Raw genomic sequence first — 12539 nt, 5'->3', positions numbered from 1 at the left:
TGGTCCTCTGTGGTAGAGCAGGGCTTGGGCTCCAGGCCTGCAGACAACACATCAGGACCACCCTGAGCTCACCCCATAGCTGCCCTCCACGGGGGACCTCGTGGCCACCATCAGCAGTGGTGCTGAGTCGCTCACGCCAGCCCCAGCGGATGAAGTTTTCTCACCCCAGCCCTACAGGAGCAGCGGCTGCCGGCCGACCGCCACCCTGGGTGCGCCTTCCTGCCCCGGTGGGTCCTGCTCCGATGCAGTTTGCATTTCTAGGCAATTAAATGTCAAAGCAAAGTCAAGATGCTGGCTGGCTGTCAAGCCTATTTACGGCCGCACCGGGCTGCAGCGCGCAGATGGTTATTAAAGGCTATGGGGCGAGACAAAAGGGTGGCCAACGCACCAAATGCAGGAGGAGGAATCACCCCGTGGGGCTTGCAGCCTGCTTTCTCAGATGCCCCTGTGTTTGGGGAAGGGTTGGTAAAAATCATTGTTTGTGCAGTTAGTCGGGTTTAAATTTAACTCCAAAGTAATCAGATTTAAAGACTTAATGCAATAATGGGATGGCGGAGCTGGAGTGCGAGGAGCCGTGCAGGGAGGCTGAGTGGGGAGGGGATAATTGGGCTGGAGGCAAATGGGGCATGATTTTAAGGCAGCAAGAGTAAGGTCTGTGGTGGGCACCTTCCTGGGCACGGGGCTGGGTGCCTGGGGGGCACTTGGTGCTTGCAGCCACGCTCCTGCACTAACTGCAACCCCAAAAACTGGCTGTGCTGATCTCCTGGCAGCTTAGACTGCAGGGTGGTGGTCTTGTCTTATTTGCACGCTTGCGCACCCACAGTGCCTTTATTTTGCGTGTGGAACAGGCCCTTGGGACCATAAGCTGAGCCTTTGCGTACGTGTTTTTTCCGTGCAGTGTGGAGGAAAACAGATAGGGTTTGTCCGGTGGGATTTACCCTGCTGTTTGCAGGAACATCTTTAATTTCTTTGCGTAAGAAGCAGCAGCGGCAGTTCGTGCCGTGCCCACCTAGCCAGACCCAAACCTGCCCCGACCAGAAGTGTTTCAGAGCTCCTCGACCTCTTCTGGCAGCCCTGCCCCTGGTGCCCGTTTGTTCTGCGTAAGTAAGAGCATTTCACAGCTCTCCCCGGGGAGCCAGGTCGGTCCCCTGGTGTCGCCAGCAGCTCATCCCATCGCACACCCATTCTCGAGCCCCTTCTGGCACTGGGTGGCCGAGCTGGAGACGTGGCCACCGTGTCCCAGCGGTCGGGTGACAGGCAGCGCCGGGGGAGGCTGCGTGTGGGGCTGTCCCGGAGCTCGGGGGACACAGCGAGGGCCCCACACCGCTCCCTTGGGTCTGGGAAGCAGGAATCCGGGGCTTGGAGGCTTGTTGAGAGCCAAGGGAAAATGCCACGAGGAGCAGAGACCTGGGCAGGGATCAGCTGCTGCAGAGATTAGCTGCCGAGCAGACTTCTCAGGAAATGCAGTGTCTGGCTTTATTAACTGCCTTCTCTCTAATTAAGGCTGTGCGTTGGGTTTATTACTCTTTAAAACAATAATAATGCTATTTCAGTGATTGCCTGGGATGTGGAGGATCTCGCTCGATGAGACGCTTCCTCCTGACCTGCAGAGTCCTCCTCCAGGAGCTGAGCCCTGCTTTCCAAGGCCGATTCTAACTAGATGGGCCGAATGTTATTACTCTCAATATTTTTGGTGCGCTGGCTGCTCCAGCGACTGTGCACCAGACGGGTGGGTAACTCTGTCAATAAACCGTCTTTCTGTTTCCCTCCTGGATGCTCGCTCGGGGCTGGTTCTGCATTGGGAGGGCTCCAAAGGGAAACGGCGTCTAGCAGCAGCTCCGAGTAAGGTGCACCGCACTTGCTGGGGCACCGGGAAGCCAATTTCTGCAGTTTCCCTTCAGCACAGGCTTGTGTTTTTTCCTAGCAGTCCGTCTGCAAGTTGTCCTGCCCTTTATCATCCTTAGGAGAGGGAAATCTGTCGAGGAGGCCCGAATCTGCCTTTTCCCCAGGCAGCCCGGGTGGCACTAGGGGGATGCCAGCTCGGTATGTCGATACCCATACTCTTAGGCCTGCCCTGACTGATTTCAGGCCATTTTCTTTGCCACCTGGGCTCAAGCCCAGCCTGCTCATCTCAAGCACGAGGCCACGGTGCAACTCCGGTGACACGGCCCAAACGGCGTGCAGCTGCACCCAGGCCAATTAGCTGGGCGTGCTAACGAGGCTGATGAGCCGTGCTGGGTGGTGCTGTGCCCGACACTGCTGCGTGGCCGGAGCGGTGAGCAGTTGGGGCGCTCTCTCCTCCTCATCTGTGGTTCTCCTCTCTTGGCACGAGGGCACGGGGAGCTCTCAGCAGCCTGGATCCGCGCCCATCTCCTCTCTCGTTTCCGGATCCCTCCAGCTGGGTTCAGCTCCCGATGAATCCAGCTACCCAGGAGAGGATAATCTCCTCCCAGCTCCTGCAGAGGGGAGCCTCGGTGGAGTTTGGCGCTGATTCTGCCTGCAAAAGACATCCCTTGCAAGGAACCAGACCGCCTGCTCGGGGACGTGTCCGAAAGCACTGGTCCAGGAGAGCTGCGAGCACCTCCGCCCGCCGAGGGCACAGCCTGGGGATGCTGAGCTGCGCCTGGCAGGGGAGGGGAAGGAGCCTGGAGAAATCACCGATCAGCTGCGGGTTGTCCTCCGCCTCTCGCCAGCCTCATTCATCCCCGGGAACACACCAACACCGACACGCGGCAAACGAGCCCTGCGCTCCCAGGGCGCTTAGGAAACGCCAGCAGCACACAGCAGCTACCCGCCAGCTAAATGCCAGCAGCTACAGATCAGCGGGCTCCCAGCTGGGGGCTGCACCCAGCCATCACCAGGGCCGTGCTCCTCCAGACGTGCCTCAGCGCCGGCATGAAGGGGAGCCTCGTCTCCCCTGCTTCGGGAGGGACCTGCTTGCCCCAGGATCCGCCCCCATCGGTCTGCAGTAGTTGGCCCTTTTTTTAAAATAGCTTCCCACCCTTGCTGCGTACCCGCGGGCAGGCAGCAGGCCCTTGTTTTTCTCAGCACCCCTCTAAAGGAGCTGGCGTTTCCCTCTGTGATTTCAAAGGGCCGCGCGTTTGGTTTTGTCGGTGAGAAGCCGAGGTGGTTTGGTGCTGAGCGTTAATGAAGGAGAACAGGAATTAATTGGGCAGCATCAAAGGGCTGTTACTAACACCTTGCTCCTCGCATTTCTTCTCCCTAAAAATCAAAGCAAGCGCTACGTCCTGTATCAAAGCGAGGAGAGCGTCTTCAACACATCCACGCCGCAGGGAGCAGTCCCCACCTCTCCCGATTGCCCCCGCCGTCGTTTATTTGTCGTGTGGGTCATGCTGTGTCCCTGGCGTGGCCGTGTCCCCAGCACGGCTCGTGTTATCCCGTGCCCTACCTAAGTGCCCCCTGGCCACAACCCACCCCCTTACTCCGTGCCTCCAGGCCAGTGGCCCCGTTAGCTGCAGGTGTCCGAGGCGGCATCCTGCCGTGCCCTGCTGCCATCGGTCCCTCTCTGCAGCCCCTCTCTTGCCTTGCCTTGTTTTCATTATTAATATTGTAATACAAGTATTTTAATATTTTAATATTTTTTGTGTTTTTTTCATTATTAATATATGATAATTTGTGTTACATATTGTCCTGGTTTCAGTTAGGATATATTCAGTCAGGATATATTATAATTGATTTTTTATATTCTAAACGATATTATATATTCTAATTGATATTATATGTATATTTTATGATGTCCTGGCAGTCCTGCGAGCCGGGAAGCATCGGGTTGGACTGAGCCCACGGGTCGGCAGCTCAGCGGGGTGCTGTGCTGCTCCAGGGGGAAGGAGCGGCATCCTGCCTGCCGCCCCACAGCCCACGCACCAGCTCGGCTCTGTCCCCAGTTCTGCTCCCGGCAGGGCTCTGCAGGCCCCAGTTATTCTCCAGCCCTTTTGGCGTGACAATTAAGCGCATTAAAATCCATGAAAAGAGAATAATTGATGTTTTTCCCCTAAGCCTATTACTTCCAGCAGCGTGCCCGGTGCCGGCTGGGGTACGGTTCCAGGGGCTGGCGACCAAATCGCAGCAGGTAGCTTCCCAAACACCAAAAAAGTCCTTTCAGGGGGGAGCCTGGGGCTGAGCCCAGCCGACCCCAATCCCTCAGCTGTGTGTGCAGGGCTCTGGGCGGGAGCTGCAGCCCTCAGCCAGGCAGGGAGCTGGGCTGGGCAGCTCACCCTGCTGGTACGGATGGGCTGATGGACGTCTCAGCATCCCTGACACCAGCCTAAATTTTTTAGAAACTCGGCATTGCCCGCAGCGAGGCTGCGAGGAGGCAGAGCGCCGCGTGTGCTCCCCGGAGCAGGGAACCCCGGCGCTACTATGAAAGGGTTTCAGCAAGGTCATTGTGCTTGGGAAGAATATATCCTTGTCTTATTTCCAGGCTGGGGCCTTTCAATCGCTTCTGCCTGCTGAGGAAATACACTGCCCTAGTGTGCGCCTGAACAAAGCCAGCGGCCGGGGCCATCTGTGCACACAATTTCTGCTCCGCGCTGCGACACCCATGCCCCCTCTGCTGTTCTTTTATCAACGCTGTCAAAAAAATCAGTGGTTTTAACCAAATTTTAGCAGGTGGCCGGCAGCAGCCTGGCTTTGGGGCTTGGCATGGGGCAAAGCCCCCTGCCCCGTGCCCCCCAGCTCGAGGGAGGGCTGCAGCCAGCCGGCTGCCTGGCAGGCAGAGGGCTCCTGAGGATTTTTTGCCGGCTGAATTCTGCCCTGCCTCCATCCTCACCTGGCGCGCAGCTCCTGCAGTGTTGCTGCACGGCGACAGGGGAAAAGGAGGGTAAGGAGGGGGCTGCGGGAGGAAAATTCCCTGTGCGCACAGCGTAGTCTGTGTCCTGCTCTTTGTGGGCATTGGGAGCCCTCAGCCTCTTTTTTAAATGAAAAAGCCGTAATGAAAAAGCAGCTGGAGGAGCTGTCAGTAAAGCTGAACAGCCTCTCCCGTGGTCTCAGGCAGAAAGACTGATTGCCTGGTCCCCCCTAGGAGGTCCCACCAGGGTCTTGGATTAATTCCAGCGGGTGTAGCGGCATCTCTGCCTCTTCCCGAGATGCGGGGGGCCCTGTGCAGGCCCTGGAATTAATTCCTGTGTCAACTGCCCCGGAGATAATCGGCTTTGCAGATCCCCAGACCCTGCCTCGCACGTGCGGAGCGTCATCTGCTTGGCAGCTCCCAGCTGCGGCAGCAGGAGCAGCCGGGCCCCACGGGCTCTGTGAGCATTTCGTCTTCTGTGGGGTGGACCAGGGAGCAGGCCCTGATCTCGGGTGCATCGGGCCAGCTTTCAGGGCCCTCTGCTGCCTGATTGCCCCCCGAAGACACCGAAGGATTGCGGTGGGCTGCAACAAAAGTGGTCTCCACCAGCCCTGGGGTTGTTGCAGGGCGCCTCGGGCTCGTTTACTTGTCTTCGTCGGAGTAAATACGGTGCATTCTCAGGGCGCGTGTGCTCAGGAGCCGAAGGAAAGGGTCTGGGCTATCCAGCAGGCAGCCCGCACACAGACAGAGGCAGCGGGGACACGGGGCTGCTGCTGGGGGTTCGCAGGCAGCGAGGAGCAGCGATGCTGTGTCAGCCCCGGGACGGCCCCAGCGGGAACGAGAGGGTGTCAGATGGGTAAAGGAGGGACGAGGAAGGGATGAGGGCGGGATTTTTCTGCCGTTTGTCCCTGCTGGGACCAGGAAGGAGCCCCCCGGCGCGGATCTGCACGGCTCCCTGCCGTCGCAGGGCCCCGCAGCCCCTGGTCCTCCGCTGAGGCAGCGCCGAGCCCCGAGGTCGGGCTCCCGTGGCTGCGGTGGAAAGCCGACCGATTGTCAGCAGTTTAGCTTCGTCAGTTTTCTGACTGAATGCGAGTTTTAATTAAGCATCCCACTTTAATTAGCCAGGCATCGCGGACGCTAAGCTTGCCTCGAGATTCAAGGCTGCGGGTCCCGTGCTTTAGTTAAAAGAAGGAGGCAGACGACTGCACCTCCGGCATCTGCGACAGCTCCTCATCCTCCCGGGGGCGCAGGCAGAAGAGCTGGGAGCAGCACCTCGTCTTTTCCTGGCTCGTTGCTCTCCTCTTTTCCCTCCTTATGAAGGAACACCCCGCTGCCCCCGTCTCCTGGCGGCTGGGGGCTCGTCCCAGCAGAGAAAGTGGCCGCGATGGCTGGAAGGAGAGGAGAAGCAGGGTCTGGTTGCAGCAGCTGGGATCAGAGCAGGTCCTGGGCTCTCAGCGTACACCAGGAGTTATTTGGGGTGAGTTTTCTCTCCTGGGGTGGCAGCAGTTATCGCCTCCAGGTGAACCCGGATCACCTCCGCTGGTGGCAGCTGGGTTGTACAGGAGGAGAACCAGGCCGGCTCCTTCCGAGGGATGCTGAGGAGGTGAAAACGGTGCTTTCCCTGCCGTTTTTGTGGCTGCAGGGAGCCTGCTCAGCCCTAGGGAGCCCCCGGCTCTCTGCACCCCACTGCACTCATCCGTGCTTTGGGACCGGGGAGCCAAAGGCTGGCAGGAATCCCGTTGTGAGCCGTGCCTGGGAAGGAGGGCTGCAGAGCTATCAGTGCGCACAGAAAGGGGACGGATTCTCTCCCGAGTGCTTCGGGGACAGAGATTGAAGCGCTTAACTCCCATTAATGCTAATGTGTCAGTAACGGAGGGCTGCTTTCTGGGAAGAACAGATGCGCTTGATTTTAGGACTGCGCTAGGTGATGTTTTTCTGCATTTCATACTCATTAATTCCCTGCCTGTGCTATCTGGGGTGAGGCTCTGGTCCTGCACATGCAAGCGGGCTGCCACCCCGTGCTGCAGAGGATTTGGGTCTCCATCCGCCTTCCCGGCCCTGCTGGCAGGCACCAGTCCCAGGGCAGGCTTCGGGGCCCCGAGAAACCCCAAGAAGCCCGGGAGGTTTTGCCCGATGGTTCCTTTCCACATGAAGATGCAAAGATCAGCATTTCAGCATTTCCCCGGGAGGGGAAACCTCTCCAGCAGGTCAGAAACCTTCCCGGCATCTTGCTGCCTGCGGGAGGGCAGGCTCCAGGCTGCCAGGCTGGGGGCAGCAGCAGGGTTGCAGCCCCTCTGCTGCCCTGCCAGAGCGTCCCCCAGCCCGTCTCTCCAGCCCCAGTCCTTCAAGACCTCAGCGTGAGCCTTCATCGCCCCCAGCCACACTCATCCATCTCTCCCTTGCTCCCTCCGTGGGGTTCCTGCAAGCCGCCTCCTTGTTTTCTTGCAGAAAACCTCTGCCCCTTGTGCGCAGTGGTGAAATCCTCCTCCGAAGCGACAGGCTGCGTTAAAGCTTGGGTGTGCTCCAAGGGTAATGGCTTTCCAGGAAGGTACCTGGAGGATTTACGGCCCCAATCAGGCCGTTTAATTTCTCTCCACAGCCCCCGAGTTACAAGCAGAATAACGGAAGACAGAAGGACTTGTTTTCTCTGTGTCCCACGGCTGTGAATCACGTTGTCACCGCGCCTGCAGCGCTGCGCTGCACACATCCAGGCGTGCCTGCGAGCCCCTGCGCACGTTCCCATACGCGCTGCGTTGTCATATAGCATTAATTGACATTATTTAATGGGCTAACCACGATGGCTCGCAGCTCCGAGCCCCCAGATGGGTGCATCCCCAGCAGGGATGCAGCGCGATGTTTGCCGGGGATGCCCGGCAGCCTGGGGCTGCACAGGCTGAGAGCTCGCCCTGCCGGGGAGCCGCGCACGTGGGAGGCATTTGGGGATGCAGCAAGAGCTCGGGAGGGAGCCTGCAGGCGGTGGACCGTCTGCTTCTCCCACTTGCCGGGAAACGTGCACAGCTGGAGGGTTGTGGTGGCTCTGCTCCTACCCAGAGAGCTTTCCTAGGGGGCTGCGATGGGACGCCCTGCTCCCAGCTGCAGGAGCCCAGGGGCACGGGAGGGAGCTAAGATGGTATCCAGGGAGCAGAGGGGTCCTGGGGACACGAGACGGAGCTGGGAGGAGCATGGAGAGGTGGGAAGGAAGATAAAAGGCCAGAGGACGCCAGCACCTGCGGTCTGTGCTGCTCATGGAGGAGCTTTTCGGGTTTTGAGCCTACCCAGGAGGCAGGACATCACCCAGGCTGCTGGCATCCCCGGGGAAGGCACTCGCGACGGTCCCCATGGCCCTGCCGTGGTGCAGGGCCCAGGAGGCGGCAGACCCGCTCGCTGCTCTGGGGTCTTCCAGGAGACCTTTGCCTCCTCAAAACAGAGCCCGGCCTCTCGTGGACAGGGCTGAGGTCTCTGCGCTGTGAAAGCTGCTTCATTTAGTGACCTACCCGTGGGCAGCGCAGAGCTCTCATTAAATTTTAAGGGCACATTTAAAACGTTTGCCCATTAGGAGAGCCTCAAAGAGTTATGCTGAGATAAAGATCCCTTTTTTTTTTTTTTTCCGAAACGTATGTTGATATTAAAAAACAGCTTTCTGAAGGCTTTGTGAAAGGAGGAAAAGAAAAAAAAAAACCACACCGCGCTGCACTTTTAATGAGGAGCTTGTAAACCTCCCGAACTCCCGCTGCTTTCCTGTATTAGCTGCCTGCTGTATTGAGGAACAGAGCCCTGTGGTGCTCAGCCCCCAGCAAAGCACCGTGCCGAGCTGTTCCCTAAACCTGGCAGGGCTGGAGCTGTGCGCGGGGGGAGACGTGAGCTCGGGCCAGGAGCCACGGGGATTTTTGCGGGGTTTTGTAGGGGAGGGGACGGGATCTCGCCGGGGTTGTCCCCGCAAGGAGCAGCGGTGGCAGTGCCGCTCCTGCAGCCCTTGACTCGGGGCGAGGAGCCAGGCAGGCTGCTGAGCTGACTTAGCAATCCCATTTTTATTAGAGATGCATTCGCTGATTAGCTCCGCGTCCTAATGACTCGGGCACGACAAATTACCAAGGAAGCGCAGAAATCGCTAGGGTTATATTAACATCTCCGGGGGAGGCAGCGGCAAGGTCGTTTTCTGGGCCACTGAACGCCTGCCTCTCGCTGCTCCCTGCTCTCTTCGACAGCCGTCCATCCCACCTCCTCCCTCTGCCCCTGCCACATCCCCGGGAGCACAACAGCATGACCACGGAGGGTTAGGTTTTGGAGATCTGGGGACATCTCCACCCTAAAGCCCGCGTGCTGTTTGCAGCCCCCAAAATGCGAAATCTCTCCGAGAGGTAACTTCTCACAGGTGCTTTGCCCAGCTCCTGAAATAACAACTTAGTGAAATCGCAGCAGAGGGGATCTGAGTGAATGTTTGCAAAGATGAAGATGAAAAGCCCGTGGCATTAGCGTTACATCGCTGCGTTACGCCCCTCAGCAGCGGCTGGGGCAGGCAGCGATGTGCCCTCGCGCTGGCGGAGGCAGGGGCAGGCAGGACCCTGTTTGGCCTTGGTTCCCGTGGGGATCGGGTTATTTTCGGGCTGATTCGGGTGGCCTTTTGCCGATCATCCTCAGCACAGAGGTCAGACCCTGCAGGATTTCTGGTGCCTGGCTCCCCAGCGAGCACAGACCCGGAGGGGGCAGCGGCTGGCTCGCCTGGAGATGGCTGTGGCGTGTCCGTGACCACCTCTGGAGCAGGGGGACACCAGGTCCGTGCCTCCCGAAGCCAGGGCCTCTGAGATGACGGCTAACCCTCCTTCTCCCCTTCCCACTCCCAGGGCAGCGGGGGCAGAAGGACACCTCCGCAGGCTGCTGAAGGCTGCGCGCCCCTGGAAGGCGGCGCTGGGACCGCACTCCGTGCCCAGCCCAAACGGCACCCACGTCGGCTGCTCCAGCACAAGGACGAGGCCAGGACATGGAAATGACCCTGCTCTTTCTTCCCCCCGCAGAGCCAGCTTTCCCAGGCCCTGAACGGGCTGTCAGACAGAGCCAAGGAGGCAAAAGAGTTCCTGGTCCAGCTCCGCAACATGGTGCAGCAAATCCAGGTACCGTGTCTCCCGGTGGAGGAGCAGCCGTTCTGGGGATCTTCTGCCCCATCTCCCCACCTTGGTTTGTGGGAATCCTCTCCCAAAGGGGCCCGCCATCAGCACCTGCCTCTTTACATAGCAGACCCCTGCAGCCTTCCCAAAAACCGCTCCTCCCAAAGCCACCCAGCTGGCGTTATGGCTCTGCCCCCCAGCAGTGACCTTGTCTCTGCCGTACCCAGACCCAAGGCCATGGTAGGGTGGACCAAACCTGTTCCTCACCTGCCCCTACTCCATTTGCCGTGAGGCAGAGGTGTAAGCACTCCATGCACTAACGCTACAGATTGGTGTGTTGCAGAGCCATGGCTGTACATATAAAAATGGCCTTTGCCATGTCAAAAATAAATCCTGCTTCCCAGCTGAAATGGAGAAGCGCCCCGGGCTGTGACGCTTTGCTCTGACCCGCAGGAGAACAGCGTGGAGTTCGAGGCCTGCCTGGTGGCCCAGTGTGATGCCCTCATCGACGCCCTCAACAGGAGGAAAGCCCAGCTGCTGTCCCGGGTCAACAAGGAGCACGAGCACAAGCTGAAGGTGAGCCCTGCCCGCCAGCTCGGGCGGTCGGAGAGCTTTCTGCAGGGCTGCCACCAGCCCGGGACCAGGACCACGACGCTGTTTTTGGGGTGAAGAGCAGGGAGGTCACCGTGAAGCTGCTTTTCTCACCGTGCTTTGCACATCAGCCGAGTTCCCTTTTGCTGCAGGTGCTCAACCCACTCCCAGCATGACAGGCCCTGAGCAAAGTGCTGCTTCCTCCAGGTAGTAGTTCCCACTGAATCACTCCATTAGCGGGCCAATTAGCAGTCATTAGGTCATTAGAGCCCTCTGTACGGCATCCACAGACTGTTAGATGACCTTGTCCGTGTCCCACGTTGCTTCTGAGCTACCAGCCTGCTCCTGCAGGATGCGGAGTGCTGTAACTGCTGCTGGTTTCAGCACAAGCTGTGATCCTGGGGCACTCGGTGTCACGAGATGCCAGTTCTGTCACCAGGCAGGAGCAGGAGTCTCTCCATTTTCAGTTCTGCTCCTCGCTCCTTGCTGCCCCCCTCCCTTGTCCCCAGCCTTTCTGCAAAGTCCCCAGCAGGGCAGGTGGGCGTGCGATGCGGCGTTAGGCTCTGATCCCTGCTTAAACCCCGTGGATCCCGCGTGGGTCCAGCTGGACCACAGGATGAGAGCAGCTTCGTGGGGCTGAGCCCTGCCTCGGTGCTCGCTTTCTGACACCGAAGCACAGCCCAAGCAGGCAGTGCCACGCCGCCTGCCCGTCCCGTAGGTGCAGGACCGCTGCGCCCAGCGGGCTCTCTTTCACTCTTCCCGTTTGGGGCACGGTTAATTACCCTCTCACAAAGCCAGGCAGCACGAAGCAGTTTTCCTGCTCTGCACAACCCGCAGAGGCCCCTCACACGCAGGCCAGGGGAAGGAAGGAGGCTGCTTCCCACAGCTCGTCCCGCATCGCCCGCTTCCTGCAGCGTTACTCAGCACCATCACGGTGGCTGCCGTTTAAAATCCAGAATCTGTTCCCCTCTGCACTTCAGCCCATACAGTGGGGTCAGATTTTCAGCCTGAAATTCTTTTATTTTCCCTTTTAATTCTTGAAGGCAGGGGTAAGTAATGCACGCTGTATGTTGCTGTAGGCTTGGATGGGGAGAGCTGTACATCCCCGACCCTCTCAAGGGCCACCTAGAGTCCTGCACGGTGACATTTACCTCCCGTGGCTTCAGCACTGTCGGGCTGGGCCACACAGCCTCTGCACACCCTTCCCCGCCGGCCTGGGGACAGGGACAGAGAGGGTCTTGCCTGCTTTCAAGGCAAGGGTGGCCACCATGGGAGGGTGGCCATCACGGCACGGGAGGGCACGAGGACGAGGGGCACGAAGGGACAGGGCCTGCCAGCTGGCACCGGGCCACCGGCGCCTGTCACCGCCGAGCCCAAGCTCCCGGTCCCGTGGAGCACCCGTAGCTGGGGTCAGCTCGGCTTCGGGGCTGACCTACTTCTGCTTGACACACATTTGGTGCAGGCAGGCACCGGTCCAGGGCTGCCCGTGGGCCAGCACTAATTGCTCCAGAGGGGGGAAATGAACTTGGGAGGGACATCTCGCTGCCTTTCCCAAACCCCCCTGCCTTTCCCAAACACCCCTGCCTTTCCCAAACATCCCTGCCTTTCCCAAACCCCCCTGCCTTTCCCAAACCCCCCTGCCTTTCCCAAACCCCCCTGCCTTTCCCAAACCTCCCTGCCTTTCCCAAACCCCCCTGCCTTTCCCAAACCTCCCTGCCTTTCCCAAACCTCCCTGCCTTTCCCAACCCCTGCCTTTCCCAAACCCCTGCCTTTCCCAAACCCCCTGCCTTTCCCAACCCCCTGCCTTTCCCAAACCCCCCTGCTTTTCCCAAACCTCCCTGCCTTTCCCAAACCCCCCTGCCTTTCCCAACCCCTGCCTTTCCCAAACCCCCTGCCTTTCCCAAACCCCCCTGCCTTTCCCAAACCCCCTGCCTTTCCCAAACCTCTCTGCCTTTCCCAAACCCCCCTGCCTTTCCCAACCCCCTGCCTTTCCCAACCCCCCTGCCTTTCCCAAACCCCTGCCTTTCCCAAACCCCCTG

At 59.3% G+C, this 12539-nt stretch overlaps 1 protein-coding gene across 13 annotated transcripts in view; it reads left to right on the top strand.

The window, feature by feature from the left end:
• TRIM9 (tripartite motif containing 9) overlaps positions 1-12539 on the top strand; it is a 47839-nt gene that overhangs the window by 15225 nt on the left and 20075 nt on the right. For all 13 annotated transcript variants that reach the window (XM_040557881.1, XM_040557880.1, XM_040557872.1 and 10 more), the window contains exons 2-3: positions 9820-9915; positions 10363-10485. In XM_040557881.1, coding sequence (XP_040413815.1) covers positions 9820-9915; positions 10363-10485 — 219 coding nt within the window. The remainder of the gene's footprint in view (positions 1-9819; positions 9916-10362; positions 10486-12539) is intronic.

Source organism: Cygnus olor, chromosome 5 (assembly GCF_009769625.2).
Source record: "Cygnus olor isolate bCygOlo1 chromosome 5, bCygOlo1.pri.v2, whole genome shotgun sequence".
In the NCBI taxonomy this organism is placed as follows: Eukaryota; Metazoa; Chordata; class Aves; order Anseriformes; family Anatidae; genus Cygnus; species Cygnus olor.
Note: the sequence above shows the minus strand (reverse complement) of the source record. Positions and strands in the feature narration are given on the sequence as shown.